Source organism: Malurus melanocephalus, unplaced genomic scaffold (assembly GCF_030028575.1).
Source record: "Malurus melanocephalus ecotype Western Australia unplaced genomic scaffold, MMel_1.1 scaffold_655, whole genome shotgun sequence".
Lineage (NCBI taxonomy): Eukaryota > Metazoa > Chordata > Aves > Passeriformes > Maluridae > Malurus > Malurus melanocephalus.
Window position 1 is genome coordinate 187,484 of NW_026623887.1, and position 19,000 is coordinate 206,483.

The 19,000-nt window shown below is 36.1% G+C and overlaps 1 protein-coding gene across 1 annotated transcript in view; it reads left to right on the forward strand.

Moving 5' to 3' along the window:
• Positions 1-19,000, forward strand: part of LOC130583991 (contactin-associated protein-like 2) — a gene marked incomplete at both ends in the record, with an annotated part of 278,907 nt that overhangs the window by 152,887 nt on the left and 107,020 nt on the right. Inside the window, one exon of the mRNA XM_057383713.1 lies at positions 1,439-1,595. Within this exon, the coding sequence (XP_057239696.1) occupies positions 1,439-1,595 (157 nt within the window). The remainder of the gene's footprint in view (positions 1-1,438; positions 1,596-19,000) is intronic.

The window sequence follows — 19,000 nt, forward strand, 5'->3', positions numbered from 1 at the left end:
CAAATACATTGAAAAAAAGTGTTTTCAGAGAGCTGCATAATTTGGGTTTTGGTACTCTTTAAACATATGTGTAGATATTTTGTTGTTCTCTTCATCTCTGGAGTTTCGTTTTCTTCAGAGTTTGGTGTGAATTACTTTCAGCTTCTGGCGGCAATAAGTAGTCTTGTGGTCTAAATGATCAAATCTAATTATGAAATGATTGTTTTAAAGATTATGCCTGTAGTTTTGAGGGAATGTGTGAGGTGTGCAAAGAGAAAATTATGGAAATGGAATATGTATTATATGGGATTTTACTGGTAAAATTTATTAATAAGTGAATTGCATAGCTTAATTCCATTTAATATAAAAGTTCCAGCAGCAGATTAGATGAGGGGAAAATGTCATTWAAAAAAAAAAAAACCACAACATTTTTATAGATTGAGGTCAATCATTATTTTTTGATGTCAAAAATCACTATMATTGATACTGATTGAGTTATTCACTTGTGTTTGAAGTTGAGTTCTTATTTGCGTGTCTTCCTGAAMCAGAGGAATAAAAAAAGTATTTTCCAGTAAGGGAATTTTTTTCAAATTAGAAATTAGMGTGGAGGGAGTTTATTTATTTATTTACACGTAAAGGCTTAGTTAGTATAAAAGGATTAGAAATAAGCTCAGAGCTGTACATGAAAATATCAAGTTATGGACCCAACATGAAGAAATATTATTATATATCAAAGTTCAGTGCATCTCTGCTAAGGTATAACATTTAAAAAAAAAAATAAAAAATAAAATGATAAAATTAGAAAAAAAAATCTGTGTGACATATACAAACCCTGTAATTTCTAAACTAAAAAAAAAAAAAAACAAAAAAAAAAAAAAAAAAAAAAAAAAAGGACTTTTCTTAAATGCTTAAGTGCTGTTGGAGTTTGACAATATCTCTTTATGCTTTGTTTACACCAGCTGGAGAGAGCATGATGAACATGTTTGTTTTCCAGTGAAGGCAGAATAATTTTCAATTAAAACTTGTTATTTAATAAATAAATAAATAAGAGAAAATAAACACATCTTTCTGTGCAGCATTCAAGGTCAAATATTGAAATAATCCATCTGATAGCTTGAGTTTGAAAGCGAGCTTGAAATTAATGGAAAATAATTATGGAATCTGCTCACATTCTCATTATACAAACAGTACAATTAAAAAGCTAAACAAAGAGAATGTGAGATTAAAAAAAAAATCATTTCAATCATTAGAAATTGTGTGAATACAGAAAAGAAAATGTATTCTCTGTACCTGGCAAGGTCCTTTGAATGCCTTCAGTAATAATGRATTCATTTGTTTGCCAGAAATGCGGGATGGCTCGTTATGTGTTGTTACATTTGCATATTAAACAGCTCAGTTAATGCTTTACRGAGCTCTACCTCTTTGATGCACCATAACTTTGTATTTTCATTCCTTGCAGAAGGGAATCCATACACCTGGTGGGTTGGAAAAGCCAAYGAAAAGCACTACTATTGGGGCGGATCAGGACCTGGCATTCAAAAATGTGCCTGTGGCATCGAACGCAACTGTACGGATCCCAAGTACTACTGCAACTGTGATGCTGATTACAAGCAATGGTGAGTGCTTTACAAGCCAGCAGAATGACAATTACCAAATCTCTTAACTTTTATGACACTGTCATGACTCTGAATATATCTTTTTTTYTCTRTTTCCTTTTTTRCCAAAGAACAAAGGCAAAAATATATTGGTGATCCCTCCTGCAAAATGTCAACCCATGCATTGATTTCCATTTTATGCCTGGCATGTGTGACTGTCAAATATAAGGACTATTTATGTTTTCAAGCCCRCTGAGCTATAGAAAAGAATGCTAAAATTGCAAACTCCTCATAGGAAATGCCAGCATTTCGGCCACTCACACAACTTTRTCTCCATYAGATTCAGTTATATTACAATACAGAAATAATTTTATCTTTGCAACTTCMTGTTTTTCCCCAGAATTTCTCATTTTTAAGTGTTGCTGTTGCATTTTAATGTGACTGATATGTATTGAAATCAAGCATCTCGTGCCTCAAACTCTCATTATCCTTTCATGAGAAAAATATGTTAAGAACTAGACTCAATGCATATTATGAAACCAGAGTCTATATTTCAGAGGAAGCTACTGGGCTTTGCATGAGCTAATTAATAAAGGCAGAAAAAAAAAATAAACTTACTTCTTGATATTCCCCATGAACATGAATAGACTGCATAAAGCTCATCATCATTTCATGTAAGACCCTCTCTGTGGTCTTACAACACTTCTGTTTRCTAATCCTTTGTGTCTCTTTTATCATGCCAGGCAGGATTCTATATTACATGGGATGCAATATTCAGTGGCATATTGAAACTATACTTCTGTAAACATTTCTCCCATTAATAGCAACCTGTGGATAATTGACTCAATACCAGCTCTTAAACCATTTGGTGTTAATTGAGAAATTCTACAGCTGTTAATGAATGTAGAGCTATAGAACTSTGGTGGTATGTCAGAGACTAAAAAGAAAAAAGAAAAAAAAAAKAAAAGGGAGAAACACAGAGCCACAGATTCATAGAAGAGATGTGGATGAATGGCACCTCAGAATTCCTTTAGTTCAATCCTTCTGTTCAAATAGTGTCATTAGAAACAATTGCCCAGGACTTTGTCTGGACAGCTTTTTAATATATCCAAGTGTGGAGACTCCGCAGCTTCCCTGTGCCTGTTGCCACTGGTCCTGGGACCGGGCACCATTGGAAAGAATCTGACTCTATCCTCTTTGCCACTCCCTCATCGTGTATTTATAGACATTGACAAGACACCCCTTAACCTTCTCTTCTCCAGGCTGAACAGTCCCAGCTGCCTYAGCTTCTTTTCATAGGAGAGATGCCCCAGTCCCTCTGTCATTTTAGTGGCTCTTCACTGGACTCCATTCAGTAATTCCATCTCTCTCTTGGACTGGGGAGCCCAAAATTGGACCCAGGATTTCAAGTGTGGCATCACCAGTGCTGAGCAGAGGAGCACTGGTGCTGAGCAGGCAGCCTCCTATGATCTGCTAACAATACTTTGCCTGATGCACCCCAGGCTACTGTTGCCCTGCTTGGCCTCAAGTGTACTTTGCCATCTCATGTTCACCTTGGCTTCCACCAGGACCCTCAGAGCCTTTTCTGCCAARTTACTTCCCGACTGGGTGGCTCCCAGTATCTACTGGACACTGGRATATCCACCTGGTGCAAGGTTTTACACTCTTCACTGTTGAATTTCACATATTTCTGTCAACACAATTCTCCCATTTATGAAGATCCCTCTGGATGGCARCAGGACCGTGCTTGGTGTGAACTGCAAGAATGAAAAGTAAGAAATACAAAGATAGAGTAATAAAGGAAATCTTCCAGGCCCTGCAAAAAATGGTAGATTAGGATATGGGAAATCAAATATTGCCACAGATATTGTCATCCTAAGCTTTGACCTTGTTAGGATGATATGCTGTTAGYTATGGTATGCAATGAACTTCAGAACAGCACAGACACAGAAGAGTCAATTTTAGAGACAGGATAATCACACACACTGCCAAACTTCAGAGATAGAATTCCACAGGGAGAGTGAAAAATATAAATTCAGATAACTCCAACTCAATCCCAGGCACCAGAGCAGTGTGGCACGAGGGATGGAAGTTTGGTTCAGTGTCAAAATGGTGACAATAAAAGGAAGATATTGTAATAATAATTACAACAATKGTAGATTTAGGAGCATTTATAGTTTTTGTTGCCTGAGGCATTGGATGCATATCCATGAATAATAGGCTCTGTACCATATGTTGACTGTTTTCTTTTATACCAAGGGAAATGTGTGGGGAAAATGGCATTGACTTCTGATCTCTTCTTGAAGATTCTCCAAGAGTCACAGATGATAATTCAATAAGCAGTGTTCACTCAATAATCTTTGTCTGTAACCTCTGCATCCCTTATGMACACCGAGATTAAGTGGATTCTACTAATAAATAGATTCATATGGTTATTGGATTTCGATCTAAAAAAAAAAAGCTTATCATAAAATATATGCAACTGTTTATTCAGAACTTCATACAAAAATATAGACTKTATTTCTCTAAATAATCAGAATTTTTTCAGGACATTTATTATAGGACTTTTTATGAAAAGCAATTATACAATGGGATATGATATATTAATAWGTAGTGTGTGTAAATCACAGGGAGAAATTAAAGCTTTATTATAGTCTTTAAGGAAAYTTTCTTGAACAAAGGAACCTTTGTTCAAGATGTATTTTTTGAATTTGGTTCTGGCAGAATCTAGTCCTTTCCATAGTCATACCTTTTGAGTTTGGGAGTTATTTTGAGGAGTCCTAGTTAGGAWTTTTTTCTAGCCAGGTTCACCAATACCTAAAAAGCAAGTGAGCTCCAGAGGATAGGGGACCTCAATGACTTAAATCATTTGGGCAGAATTCAACAGGGGACTCCAACACTTCTGTGCTCAATTCTGGTGAGAGCAAAACAGCTCCTGGTTTGGACCACAGAATCTGCAAGAGTTTATGATGAGCCGATGAGTCTCAGTTCATATATTAACAATGCAGCTTGCCACCACAGCTCACCAGCACAACTTATTTTAGAAGAATTTACAGTCCCCTAAAAAAGAGGGGCTGAGTAAATGCCAAACTGTGGCTGAGAGTCCAGRCAGGACTTTTGCAGTAATTGCATATCTTGTCCATAGCTGGGAGCAGCATTTGGTTGTAATAAACCCACAGTGATCCTGCCCAGGCAGTGGAGATTTTTGGGTGGCTGCAGAGGGAAGATACAGTGGGGAGAAGGCAGCAGCCAGAGCAATAACTTTACTAGAAAAGGTAAGGAAGTAAAATGGGAAAAGAAGACTGTAGAAATTATGAGAATAAAAGGTGAAGAAGAAGARCAAGATTCAAGAGAGAGATTTTTAAAGGAAATTGGGAAGCCACTGAAGAATAGGTCAGGCTGAGGCAGAATGAAGCAGTATAAGCAGTATAAAATTGTGGCATCACAATTTTTATTGTAGAAGTTAGAAATTGTTTCAGAAATTAAGAGAGTAATTACAGTTTGACACATTATTTCATAGAAAAGGCAGGAGAATGTTCCCCTGGAGAACTGGATTCCCATCCTGCCTCTGGAACCACATTCCTGCATGATGTTTCCTCAGTTAGATAAAATATTTTTTCACACAACAGTCATTAGTCTGATCCTAATTTTCTGGGTACCTAGTGGAAACCCAGAAGTCCACTTTGTGAAAATACCAAACATTCACAGCTGTGACCAGAATTAAGGATCACTCWCTGAATGTATCTAATGCAGTCATTCAAAGCAAAAAGAAAAAAAAAGCGCCTGTGGGCATCTCAGATTGAGCAATAAGTACAAGTGTTTTTAACCTTAACATATTTCAGCCTCAACATCCAAACTGTGGAATGCAAATTATGCCAGATACTCCCTCATGGAGGTATTGCAAAGAGAGGTAGATTTATGAAGCAATCATCTGCTGTGCTAATGAGCCCTATAAAAAAAAAATCCAATGAGAAAATGTGGTCTTGTAGAAAGATTTGAAATAACACATTAGATGTAAAATGAGATTCACATATTGAAGCATGAGTGTAAATTTGGWGTGTGGGCAATRTTATGCTAAATTAGTATTGTCTGCMTCCTATACAGAATAATGCTGAAGCCCTCCAGAAAAAATAATAAGTGACTAGTCAAGGATCGTATCATGATAGTAGGAACAGTGGACTAATCAAAGCTCTTTATGCAACCTGAAATGCTTTTTTACCCAAAATTTTATGTCTGGTTTTTGGTTTGTTTTTTTTTTTTAACCAAGTATGTGAGAATACTTGTAAGTAGAGAATCAGCTATGTTAATTATGGATTCACGGTATAACTTTTCCAAGGGATTAGTGTATACCATAGGCTTGGTAAACCTTACATCTGGATGGTTTTTCTATTAAAGATTTTTAAAGTTTCACATTACCTTGTATATCTGAATATAGTATTTATAGAACTATTTAGCACATGCCTAATGTGTTGATTATCATGCTGGATGGTAAATAAACCAAATGGTAGATATTGGCAGGGAATATGAGATATGGAATTCAGATTTATGTGTATTTGCCCACATAGTCTGAAATAAAACCTGCTTCTTATGAGAACTCATGTTGTTGCTGCAATGTAAGTATTAAGTAATTATTTTTGCCATTATAAAGAAAAAACAAAGGTGGAAAAGTTTCACCCAGAGTAATCCTGTCAAAATGATGCTTAGTTACAAATGATCTATGATTTGTGCCTAAAATGAAATTAATTCRGAGTTAAATGGATTTAGATGATATAAAAAAGGTTAGTTTTGCTTGCTGATAAAGACAATTTATTTAAAGTSTGTGTGGTTCACATTTAAAGTCCGATTGCCTCAAAGTTGAGAGAATAAAGGTAGCTGTTATGAGCAGCAAGAAGTTCTCTGGATTGTTGTTTAATAAAATTATAATCAATATATTAATTTTAAGTAAAATGTAAGACTTTTGAAAAAAAATCTTATTTGAATAAAAACATTATTATTACAATTTAGGCAGTTCCTTTTAAAAAATGATTGGCACTGCAGAGACRTGCTGTACTAATTAAGTAGCAAATGTAAAGCTCTGCAAATAAATTTTGATTMCTACTCTCATTTGACCCTAACGTCAGTTAAACACTCAGACTGGCCAAACTTTCTGCACCACAGGCTCCATGTTTTTTATTACGAGTCAGAAGAGTTATAATATGATGCTGTTCAAGGATTTACTTGGGAAAGGTGACACAAGAAGCTTTTTCATTTAGCAGTTCCTGATGTGAATGCGCTTCAGATTACAAAGTCATGGACCTCACTGCTGACGACTGATGTGGTTCCTAATCTTTCAAGAACTACTTGGTGCCCCAAAAGATGATCAAAAGGGTTTAAGCAGAATTTGCAGATAAAAGTGCTTTAGACAAATGGAGAAAATCAGTGGAGGGAAACTTATTTATAATCTCAGAGTTTGGATATTAAAGTTTCTTTCTCCAGAGCTTACCAAATTGCTTTATTTTTGTGAGGTGTTTTACAGAACACTCTGCAGGATGCATCCTTCTTCCCTTCAGAACTCTTCTCCTACAGAGGGAGTTTCAAAAGAAAATTCCAGGTCATGGGAAGATGACTAAACAGAGCTCAGAATGACATGAGTTGTTCTAGTAACAGGAATCTGGGGGCATGTTAAAATGCCAGCCCTGAAGCTGGGGCAATGACAGGTGGGTCATTTGTACCCAGATTTAACAGGATATTAAAGGCTCCTGGAGCTATAGGTAGCCATCAAGCTTAAGTTTAGTATGTACTAATTACCACCAAATCATTGATATTTCAGTTCCTGACTCCCTTAGGCGCTTTTGAAAATCCATCTGTCCTTTAACCTTGTGTGCTCTCAGTAACAGAGCTACTGAAGCAKAGAGCTGGATTGTTACAAGACTCTGGCTTCTCCTGTCCTTCATTAGAAGCAGCTAATAATGTCTTTGGATTTTTTTTTCCATTACTTTCCCATCTAGGCAGCAARTGGAGTTTCCACAGAGATGTTATGTGATCAGAAGTGACTAGGCTACACATTCTCTGTGAAAAACAAAAACCAAAACCAAAGTGAGAACTTATAATTGGCTCTACTTGGTCCAATTTGTGTAAATTTAATTAGTATTTCTAGCATTATGTAGAGAAATCATACAGAGGTAAAAGGGATCAAATATAAGTATACCTAAAAAAACTTGAAGGGCTATTAAAGTTATTTTGAGTAACATGCATGGGTAGAAACACCCTATGAAGAGATATAGATATACACAGGAAAAGATTCCAATATAACTAGACAGATTAACGACATAAAAAATCAAGCATTTTTACATGATAGGYACATATTTAAACAGTAACTTGCAAAACAGGCATTTTTGCTAAAACACAGAGGTCTGTATTTAACAAGAAAACACACTGGTTTGAAATACATGGAACCAGAAAAAAAAAAAAAAACAAAAAAAAAAAAAAAAAAAAAAAAAAAAAAAACAGAAAGCTATCTAGTAAGATTTGTGATGTGTTGTTATTTTGCTTCATATCTTTACCAGACGATGAACCATGATTTCCTAGAAATTGAGGAAACTTTGTAGAATTAGGCCACACCACTTTGAAAGGTATAATTCAATATTTTTTTTTTTTGCGAAATTAAAGGCCATCTTTGAAATGATACACCAAAAAACACAATTAGTAATTGTGTTTTGTGTTGTAATTCTGTGCAGTAATTACATCTCCTAATCAAATAAAACTTGAAATATCATGACTGATTTTTTACTTATGATTAAGGAATCAATCAGTTTTGAGAATGAAGGCAGGGAAACTTAGCTGACAAATTGCACTACTTCTGGTGGTGRTTTTTCTTGTACTCTTACAAATCCAGTCAGGCTTTTGCAAGTTTTTTGGGGTTACCTTGYAGAGTTCCTCAGTACATTGACATTGAACCTAATATATTTCCAGTCAATCAAAATTTAGCACTTTGACCGTATGTAATGGCACAGAATAAAAATTTGCATGGAGACACTAAAGACAGAAAGTCAAGCATTCATACCTTAGCAAATATTAGATTTAATACAGCTGGTAGTACTTCTTTTCCAAACCAATGATAGATTTGAGCTGAATAGTTCACCAAYAGACAAGCAGATAGCCAGAGGCCAGGAAGTTCATTCTTCCCAGTTACAATTTGGTCATTAAAATTACCCCAGTAGGGAAAAGGGTCAAGTGACTGGGTATTAAATAGGCTGCTGTCTGTCCTGTGTTTCTCAGCTGTGCTCATCAGTTGTAAAAGGTGTGTAATATTGAAACAGAATTTGCATGCTGAAAAATGTGAAATCATCCTTAAATGCATTCCATCCTCTTATTTTTATAACCTATTCTGTGTTTTTGTTTATAGAAACTATACATACCTTGTGTTTGTCCATTATGCATTCCTCTTTTCCACTTCTTCCACAAGACGAGACTGAATTCTTTTATTACTGATAACAGATTAAAAGTTTGAGAGATGGAAATTGTGTACTGGAACACTTGGCCATGGTACAGAAGTGCTCAGTAGCACCTTTCAAATTCTCCTTAATACTACCATAGGACTCTAGTTTTGACCAGGGTTTTGTTACATAAGGCTGCCTTACACAAAGGACAGGTTTCTTTCCTCAGTGTTGTCTATTTACTATCATAAATGTGTGTACAAAAAACTGATTTTTAGTGATTTAAAAGTTAATTCAAAGGCAGATGAAGGGCATAGCATCTTTTCCACAGTAAGTTTTTGGGCTCCTGCTTTTATGTAGACTTTGAAGGGCAATACCTGCTCTGTGGAGCTGCCTCTAATGAGCTGACAGCTCCAGTCCGGAATCCAGACAAAATCAGGATCACCCAGATTGCTCTCTCTTTTAGAGATGTTCCATGCAAGTACTGACAACACCTATGATGTGTAGCTCACAGGAACTGACAGATTTCCATCCTGAATTGATACAAATGTAGTGGTGTAGGAATTTCAAGATTCAGTGAATCATAAAGCATTCAAATTTTACTTGTGCCTTCTCTCTTTTCCCTTCTGTATTATTCACCTTCAGAACTGATTCAGGCCTTTTTTCTAGAAAGGTGATCCCTCTTGGACTTTATCTGTCATCCTACTCACTGACAGTAAGGAAAGCATTTCCCTTAAGACTTGTTGCTCATGGCCAGTGACCAGACATGGGAAGAACAAAGACTTAACTTTCTCCAAATCTGAAAATTCAGGAAAATATGGACATTGATATGCTTTGAAATAACTCTTTGGCAACCTGCCTTTTCTTKGTTAAAATACCCCTTCTTACTCGGTGTATTTATTCAGTCCTGTGCACTTACTGTGCAGTTATGATGATTTTTCTTCATGCAATCAATAAAAAACTAATAATGAGGAAACAGGATTCTGTACTGCCTCATGCATGATGACCTTGCAGTAAATGTGAAAATGGCCAAGCTGTAACAACCTCCTAAGGATGAAGATGATTTCCATTGACTTCAGGTTCATTTCTTTCACAGTACTAGCAGTAATGAATGAACTTAAAGGGGAAAGCGATGATGAGACATTATCTTTGTTTATTAATTTGCTCTGTAAATCACTGTGAGACAAAAAGTGAGTTGATCCTGCTGCCAACTTCACTTCTGAGTTCTGCTGTCCAGATTTTCCCGACTTCAGTTCCAACTAGTCACAGATAGATGGTGTCATCCAGATCTTTTCCTCTTAGAAAATCACTCAACAGCAGCACTGAAAAAAAAATCTATCAGAATTAGGTGTTTGCAATTATTATTCTCTAGCATATTCTTGCTGTTATTAGAAGTGCCCTATCTTTCTCTAAAAAAAAATTTGAGAGGCTTTTGAATTAACAGGTGAACAGGCAGATATGTGATTTTTAATTCTGCCATGCAGATGATCTGAATATAATTCCCAGTACATTTGTATACTTTTCGTTATTAAACTTCCTGACTAGTGTGAGTGATGAATCAAGTGAGTAAGAACAGAAATGTCAACTACACCTTGCATAGAGGAATGCAGACTTTTTAGTCTGAATGAAAAGCTTGTAGTCTTAGCTTTAAAGCAAACGACCTTACTGTCACAGCTTGTCAGGTAAGGGCAGGGTACACTGAGTGTTGTGCACTGCAGAACTTTCAGCTGCCAATTATTTTCTCCTCCTCCACCTTTTATTTATGGGCTAGCTTAAAGACTAATAACTCTGCCCTCTGTGCCATGCTATGAAGATGAAATCAACGCAATGCTGGCCAGCCCAATGTATTTCACTCGGTACCTGATGCCGCTTAAGTCTTGAAGAGTATGCTTTTCTTCTCAAATTGTACGAATTGCCTGGCTTTTTTATTTCTGAATCAGGGCAGTCAGATGTAAAGACGTCTGAAATGTATGACAGCCTGTGTTACAGGACAGATGAAGACTGCAGCTCATGCTTGGCTGTTATTACTATTAGAGTCGTATTTTAGCTGAAACAATCACAAGGGAGTCCATCAAGTTGAAGGTGTTAAGGCTCCAGTGTAAACAAAATAAGTATTTGTGTTCGCTGTTTGTTCTTTGTGCCACTGTTCTTTGTACCACTTTTTGTTTGGATATAAATATAGGTATAGATATAGATATAGATATAGATAGATATAGATATAGATATAGATATAGATATAGATATAGATATAGATATAGATATAGATATAGGTATAGGTATAGGTATAGGTATAGGTATAGGTATAGGTATAGGTATAGATATAGATAGATATAGATGATAGAGATTATATAGATGATATAGATTATATAAATGATATAGATAGATAGATTAGATAGATAGATAGATAGATAGATAGATAGATAGATAGATAGATAGATAGATAGATAGATAGACAGATAGATAGATATGGGGGTGAATGGAAATAAACATGGAGGGGGAAAAGTGAGGGTCTTGGAGAAGAAAGAACTCAGAAGCCCTTAAGATACATCTTTTGTATCAGGACCCAGGCTTGATGGGAATATTGTCTTCAGGGCAATTGATCAAAATATCCTGTCAGTTCATCACTGAGGTGGTTGCAACATGGCAACATTTGAAGGAAGAATTGTTCCTCGTCTTTTTCTCATCTTGCCCAGCCGACTATTACCACTGCAAAAGCCCTGATAAAGAAACAGAAAATAAAAATTGGCAAGACTCACTGGCAGGACTGTGTTTGGCTGGGAATGATTGTTGTATAATGCATAATGCATTATTTTACTGTAAAGATGAAGATGACGTTCTCTGTCTGTGAAAAACACTCAGAGCAATCAAGAAACCTTTCATAAAGACTGAAAATTGAGGCAAAAATCGATGGTTCTCAAACCTAGAGAAAAGGGAGACTACTTTTACTTTTTATTTTTCCTGTAATTAGGCTTGTAAAAGAAGCTTAAATTCTATAAATTGTTTTAATATCGTGGACCAGGTGTGGATTCATGTCTCCCTCCTAGTTTGCCCCAAGCATTCAAAATTCCGATTTGTCTGTAATTAATTATGGCTAGGCATTTTGTCCCAGATGCAACTTTCTTTGCCTCCCCTAACCAACCCCACCACCACCAATTCTCCAGCTATTTTTCTTTCCCCTACCTCCTGTTCACATGCAGAATACCATACTTATGAAAATTACTACGTGTAGAAAATGCAATCCTTGGAGATCCTACAAAGTTTCTAAGAGCTGTCTGAGTATGCAATGGAGACTTAGTAAGTCAGGTCTAGGGTAATTCATTGCATTTTTAACTCCAGTTTTTTCAAGTCTTTAAATTGGAATTAAAATGCTACCTGGATTCTTTCCAGTAGAAGTGAGACTATACAAACAAGCTTCCTGATGGAATTCAGGTGGCTTTTTTTTCATCTTTTGCTGAAAAAGAAGTGTTTTACTGGGAGGAAATGATTCTATCCAAACCAGTATCTCAGGACAGTTAATTATGCTAATTCCTTTATCACAAATGTTATTTTTTGCTTAACKTTTGGTCAAAGGTAAGTTGTTTACAGGACTATGTTAAAACATAGATTAKGGGAACAAAATATTTCTTGAGTTATGATTGTTGCTTAAGTTATCCAGTTGTCTTTATGGAAGTACCTGAGGATATCTATATTCATTTACACAAATTATTAGAGAGAAAGCAAAGCAAATTAATTTTTTTTTAAAARTCAAATCTTCAAGCAAGCAGGCCAATATAAAGTTAACAAAATTAAATATGCTGGCAGTGTTAGAAAATGTGATGAAAAAAMCAGTAAATACAAAAAAACCTATATCTATGATGAAAAAAGGTTTTTTCTTGCCAATGTAAAATCACAAATGGATTTTTAAGTATTATTACTRTGAAGCAGAAATGTTTGAAATGCTATGACTAAATATGTAATCTCGTGTCTAAAACCAGTTATTGCCTAGGTGTGACATAAAATGTCATAATGACATTTAATGGTCAAGAGTTCATGTATTGAGTTAAAACATTTTGGAAAAGAGAATAAATTCAAGTATCTTATGTCAAATCTAAGATACTTATTCGTGAGAGAAAATTGTACTAGAAATGTTTAAAATATTTCATAAGACTCAGGAATCAAAAACCACACTCCTGATTTGCACAGCACACTTACAAATAATACTTTTAAAACTGACCTTGTGTTCTGCTTCTATTTCATTCAATAAAAAACCCCAWAGCCCAGAAAAAGAAATTTTTAATCCCTAACATTAAAAACAGAGAAACTGTGTGCTCCTTTAAAGACCTTGAAAAATCCAACAACATAGATAACATCAACTGATGTAAATTCCTTGAATCAAGAGAGCAGATAGATGACAAATATGAACAGAAGGCTCAGAAATACTGGTTAGTACCTTACTTTATTAGTATCACTTTTTTAACTGTTAAGTTATATCTGATGATTGTGAATCAGAGCAAGTCCAAATAATAAACAGGAAAAAATGTCATCCTCTGTTCTGAAACCTGGAAAAAAAAAAAAAGCAAAATCATGTTTGGAATGAAGACAAACACTGACCTGCTTAATGCTAAAGTAAAGAACAGAGATAATCATTGAGGAGCACAAGCATGGTGGAAAAAGCTTTTAAATACTTTTCCTAAAGACACATAATTTTGGAGACTCTTTGAAGGTGCCTATACCCATCTATACAAACACACACTCATCAGATCACAGAGCAATTCRGTCTGAATGTGACCTGCTGAGGACTTGTAGTCTGACCTGCTGCTCAGGGATGATGGAATCAAACTGGGCGAGGACCATGTCCMTTTGAGGCCAGAACACCTCCAACAATGGACATTTTAGAATCCCTCTGGAGAACCTGTGCCAGTGTTTGACCACTGTCATGATGTAATGGTGTGGTGATGTAAGGATGACAGGCACCCTTTCACAGACTGGAACATTTGATTTAAACTGGCTGTTGCTGAATAAAGCARGTATTTCTAACAACCTTTTGGGGAATCAGTTGTCTTTCCAGTAGCCATGGAAGAGCACTCTAGTTATAGAGAAGATGAAAAAGTCTGAAGTAAAGGCATTGAAAGCTACAGCATGCTACTAGCGCATACTTCAGGTTTTTATTCCCTATTTCATTTCTAGGAAATGGGTAAGGGATAAATTTTGATTCTAGTATATCCGATATGCAGTCCAAGTTGAATAGTGAAKAGCCTAGTTGCAGAGTTTGCAGGGTCAGGCTTTGTAATGCTGGGATCTTCCAGTTATTTTTAAATAATATTTCTAAAGTGTTGTTTCTTGCTTGCGTGCATTTCCTGAAGTTAGATTTAATTTAGCTGCAAAATGATGCAACAATCTTATGATTGACTATAAAGTCTTTGTAAAATCACAGGCCTAAGATTTTCAGTATTTTGAAAGAAATACTGAGAGAAGCTAAGAGAATACTGTGATTCAAAATGTGTTTATTTGTTCGCATGCTTTTGCCTATCAGGGGAAGGAAAAAAACAATAGAAACCTCTCACAAAAAAAACAAAAACAGAAACAAAAAAACAAAACAAAACAAAAAAAAACTAAACAATAGCATCTGGAAACATTTTTTTCCTCTTTCTGACAGCTGGTTTTGTTTCCTAGACAAATACAACACTTGTGGTGGATTATGAGTGGGTTCACTTTCCTTGTGTAAGCAGTCTGAACAAGCTGCAGTTCTCAGTAAAATTCAGGGTCTGTTTCTTCTCTGACTCAATGTCAGTTTTGCTCTTGCCATCTGCAAAACATGATGAAATATACTTTATAAGGAGTCAATATGTAGAGAAAACATTCTTTTCTTTTTGCTTTCATTATCACAGTAGTAGTTCATCTTCAGTTTTTAAGCGAGTTGTATGTTTTTTGAATGCCTGTGCTAATCTTGTATTTTACTACATACAATATTTATGCTGATTCTGTCTTCCAACAGATTTTAATATGCAGCCCTTATAGGTGAAAATACATAATGATGGGTGACTGAAATAGTTCATATTTGCAGGGGGAAATGGACATACTGATGATTAYAGCTCTAGTTATAACTTTTGTTTAGCTGTACAATGAAGAAAATTGTGATTTAGTTTTTTAGCTAGCCAACTCAACCTGCTGTTATTTAACTTTCTTAACTTATTCAACCTTCTTAAGAACCTTCTAGTGATTTACTTTAAAAATTTATACCACCTAACTCCTCATGATCCTTATCTAATTTCAGTTTCTGCTGCTGATATATTAATGCTTGCAAATCACTGATGACCTTGTATAAATACATGTAAATTCAGTATAAATTATACTGTTACAGCTGAAGAATGTATCAGCAAATCTCCAGGTTCTGTTGCTTTATTATCAGTGATTCCTCTATAATGTTAAACCAGATTCATATTGTTTGTAAACATGGGGTCTTATTAAAGAAAATTATCTTTGAAAACTATTAACTCACACCTTTCTGGAAGACTACAAAGGGGGTCAGAGTGGATGATCTCTGGAGGCCCTTTCCAATCCCAACCATTCTGTGGTTTAGTGATTTGTTAGATAACCTGAACATAATTTCCTTGCTGACCCCATTTCTGGTTTGTGCCCTCAAGGGCAGTGAAAATCCTTGCTCAGAAGGAACGGGGGTATTGTTGCTTGCACATGGAACCATTTCTTGTCTTTTGCCAAAGGAAAAAAAAAAAGAAGGGAAGTTCACATGCAATAGAACACAGTTACACAGTGCACATGAGCAAAGCACCAAGACACCAAAAGCTGGGACCAACCTGTTATMTGAGACAAGACTTGATTAAAACTTTCCAGTAAACTTCTGGAACTTGCTGCCAAAGAAGGCTGTGCAAGCAGACACAGATTCAGGAAAAGATTTAACAGATTTGTGGAAAACAGKTCTATAAATGGATGCTGCAAGCACTGTGCACCCTGTAACATTTTCAATGAAGAATGCACTTCTGGAATAGCTTTTAGATAAGGGTATTGGGGAAGAACAGACAATTTTTTCATAAGCAGGATGTTCAGTTCCACACAGCAGTTTGCTCATAGACCCTCGCTGGGATGAAGAGATTTGAAAAAGTCCARCATCTTGTGGGTTAGGACAGAGACAGCTTATTAGGATTTTTAATAAATAAAAAGCTGCATGCCTGAGCAAAGCAAAGTAAGGAATTCATTTACCACTTCCCATGGGGAAGTGGCATTCATTTATCCCCAGGAAAGCRGGGCTCCATCAYGTAATGACTAYTTGGAAAGACAAATGTCATCACTCAAAATATTCTCAACTTCCTCCTTCACATGACGATGTGWGAAGCAGRAAAGGCCTTGATTCTGYAAGCAAAGCTGGGCAATAACAAAAATTGTTGTACTGSTTTGGTCACAATTCCAAAACATAACACCAGAGGAGCTCCTGTAGAGGAAAATTGCTCCCTCCTGGATTAAACTAGTGCAGACACGTCCAGATTCTGCAGAAGATTAGGTGATGTGGCTGCCTGCAGTAGCAGAGTTGCTATCAGTGACTGCAAYCTGTCTTGCATTGCCTGCACAATCTTTGCTGTAGGTAGAAGTGATGGACTTCTTGGTATCCCTACATCCATGAGGCAAYGTTTATCTCACWGACTTTTTTTRAGGCAAGAAGCATCTGCAATAAACTGCATTTAAGCTGTTGGAAAAGAAAAAATACATCATCATTTGAAAAATTAGCATACCTAGGCACATTGGCAAGGCCCTCAGTGCACCCTCTGTGAATACTGTGAGCCTTAGGCCTATGGACCTATGTTATATTATATTTTAATTTCTRTCTTCAGCTAATGCTGATAAAAAATTGTCACAGTCTGAAATACCAGAGAAGCACAACCCAGTTGTTTCAGAGTCAGCTTCTCTGTAAAATCTGCCCAAAATTGTTTGGACTCCAGAAAAACACCATTCTAATATATAAGAGAGAGGGGGAATCTCACTCACTTCAGCATCAGCCTCCTTTGTTCATGACCRTATTGCCACAGGTTGTTAGAAACTTTTGGTCCAGAGCCATTTCAGTCTGTGCAGTCAAGGCTGTCACAGTAGACTTGGTAGAAAAAATTTCATGGAATCCATCAAGTATTGTGCTAGGAATAGCAGATGGAATTGAATTAGGAAATGAATGGTGAGTTCTGCTAAGTTTGTGCCAATCTTTCRTTGAGAAAAAAAGTGGTGATATGTAATGCAAGGAAAGTTGAGCTCAAAGGCTAACAGAAAGGATAATGGAAACGCATCAGAGCAATAAAGTGGAGCAATCTGGCTAATGAATAGGTYACTAATCCTGTATAAGTGTGATCAACAAAACGCCAAACAAATGCTTGACATGCTACAGTCAGCATAGCAAAACAGATTTTTCTAAACAAGGGCATCTGCATTYGGCCTAATGTTTAGCACAAAGTGTGGCCTACTGTGCCTTCCCTGTGGCTCAAATCCTAATCTCTGTCACTCGTTTTCTCATAATGTTCTGAGCAAATGCAGTGAGGGAATCTCTGTGTACAGTGCTGCAGAACCCAGCTGCCTCTGGAGGTGACACAGTAGTACACATTGCAGGAATTACAATTTGTTTTAAAACTCCAGTAAGTTCTTTGTGCAATATCTTTTCTCATTTCCCAAGTTACTACAAATATCCCTCTGTGTGTGGAAATATACATAGGAAATAAGAGGTAAAAATATCATAAAAACATGGAAAGATCAGGAAGAAATTAACCTACCGATAAATTTGCATATCACTTGAAAGCAAGGTCATCCATCTTTTTAGCAAAAGCCCTAAAAAAGGAACCTAATTGAAATTAAATCAATTTTGAGAGATATATRTGCATGTTTACTAGCAGAGGGAAAGCACCCTAGTTTTGCTTGTGCTTGATAGCAAAGTGTTTACACAATGAATAAAGACAGCTGTTAATTACCTCTATGCTGTGCCATTGCTTTAAATGTGCTTGAATATCTTGGAGCATTCAGTTTCAGATAATTATTTCTGATGAATGGGTGTACATTTAAAATGTTTTGTAGTGGCATATTTAATTCTTCTAACTAGAATGCTTTCATGATAATAGATCCCACTTTCCTTCCTCAGTAGACACAGAAACATCATTCATTATGTTTATTGCAGCATTTGTTAATAATCCTTTAAGGTTTCATTTTGGTAGGATATTTTTTTTGGCGATGGTTGTTACAAACTTTTTCTTCCATTTGACTTGGGCATGTTTGAAATAGCTTTTTATTCCCCATCTACCTGCCCCTTGCAGGATCATTTAAAGAGTCTACCTTTCATAGGTCAAACAAATGACAACAGCAAATCAAAAAATCACAGCAATGATGCAAATTCATTTTTAAATTACTTTCACTAATCATTTTTCAGTTAGAAACAAATTTTCTATTTATTAGATAAGCAGAAAGGAAAAAAAAATTGTAGGATCACTGATTCCAGCTTCAAACAGCAGTAGGTTAAGAAGTCCTTGTGATGAGGAAGGAGCTGCAGCTGTACAAGGTGTGTGCTATGTAAGAAAGCCTAAATAAAACTGGTCATCTGYTCTGATGGGGTAAATGCCACTTTGAGAGAAGGAGCACTCCTGGGGATTTGCTTTCTTGCACACACTCATGAARGCAAAATGGGAAACATTCTCCTGGGGCTGAGACTGGAGACAAAATTAAAGCACAGTGTGATAATTACCTATAAGGACTGAAACTGAGATCTTCTGAGGGGGCACAGATTATGTGCAACACCCTTAAAAGACAACATTTAAAGAATGTGACCTGATTATAGATACAGAAAGTAAGATGAGTGGCTGGTGCAATTAAACGTTRGGGTCAGGCAGAATGGAGAGAGCTAATTGAAAAATAGGCTCAAATACCTAAGTTTTCTTACAAATCAGTACAGATGTGGTTGTGGCCTTTACAGGAAGGAAATAAATAGTCAAATAGTAGCATCTTTTCCCAAAATATTTTATGTCAAAACTGTACAAGCAGCTCAAGACATGA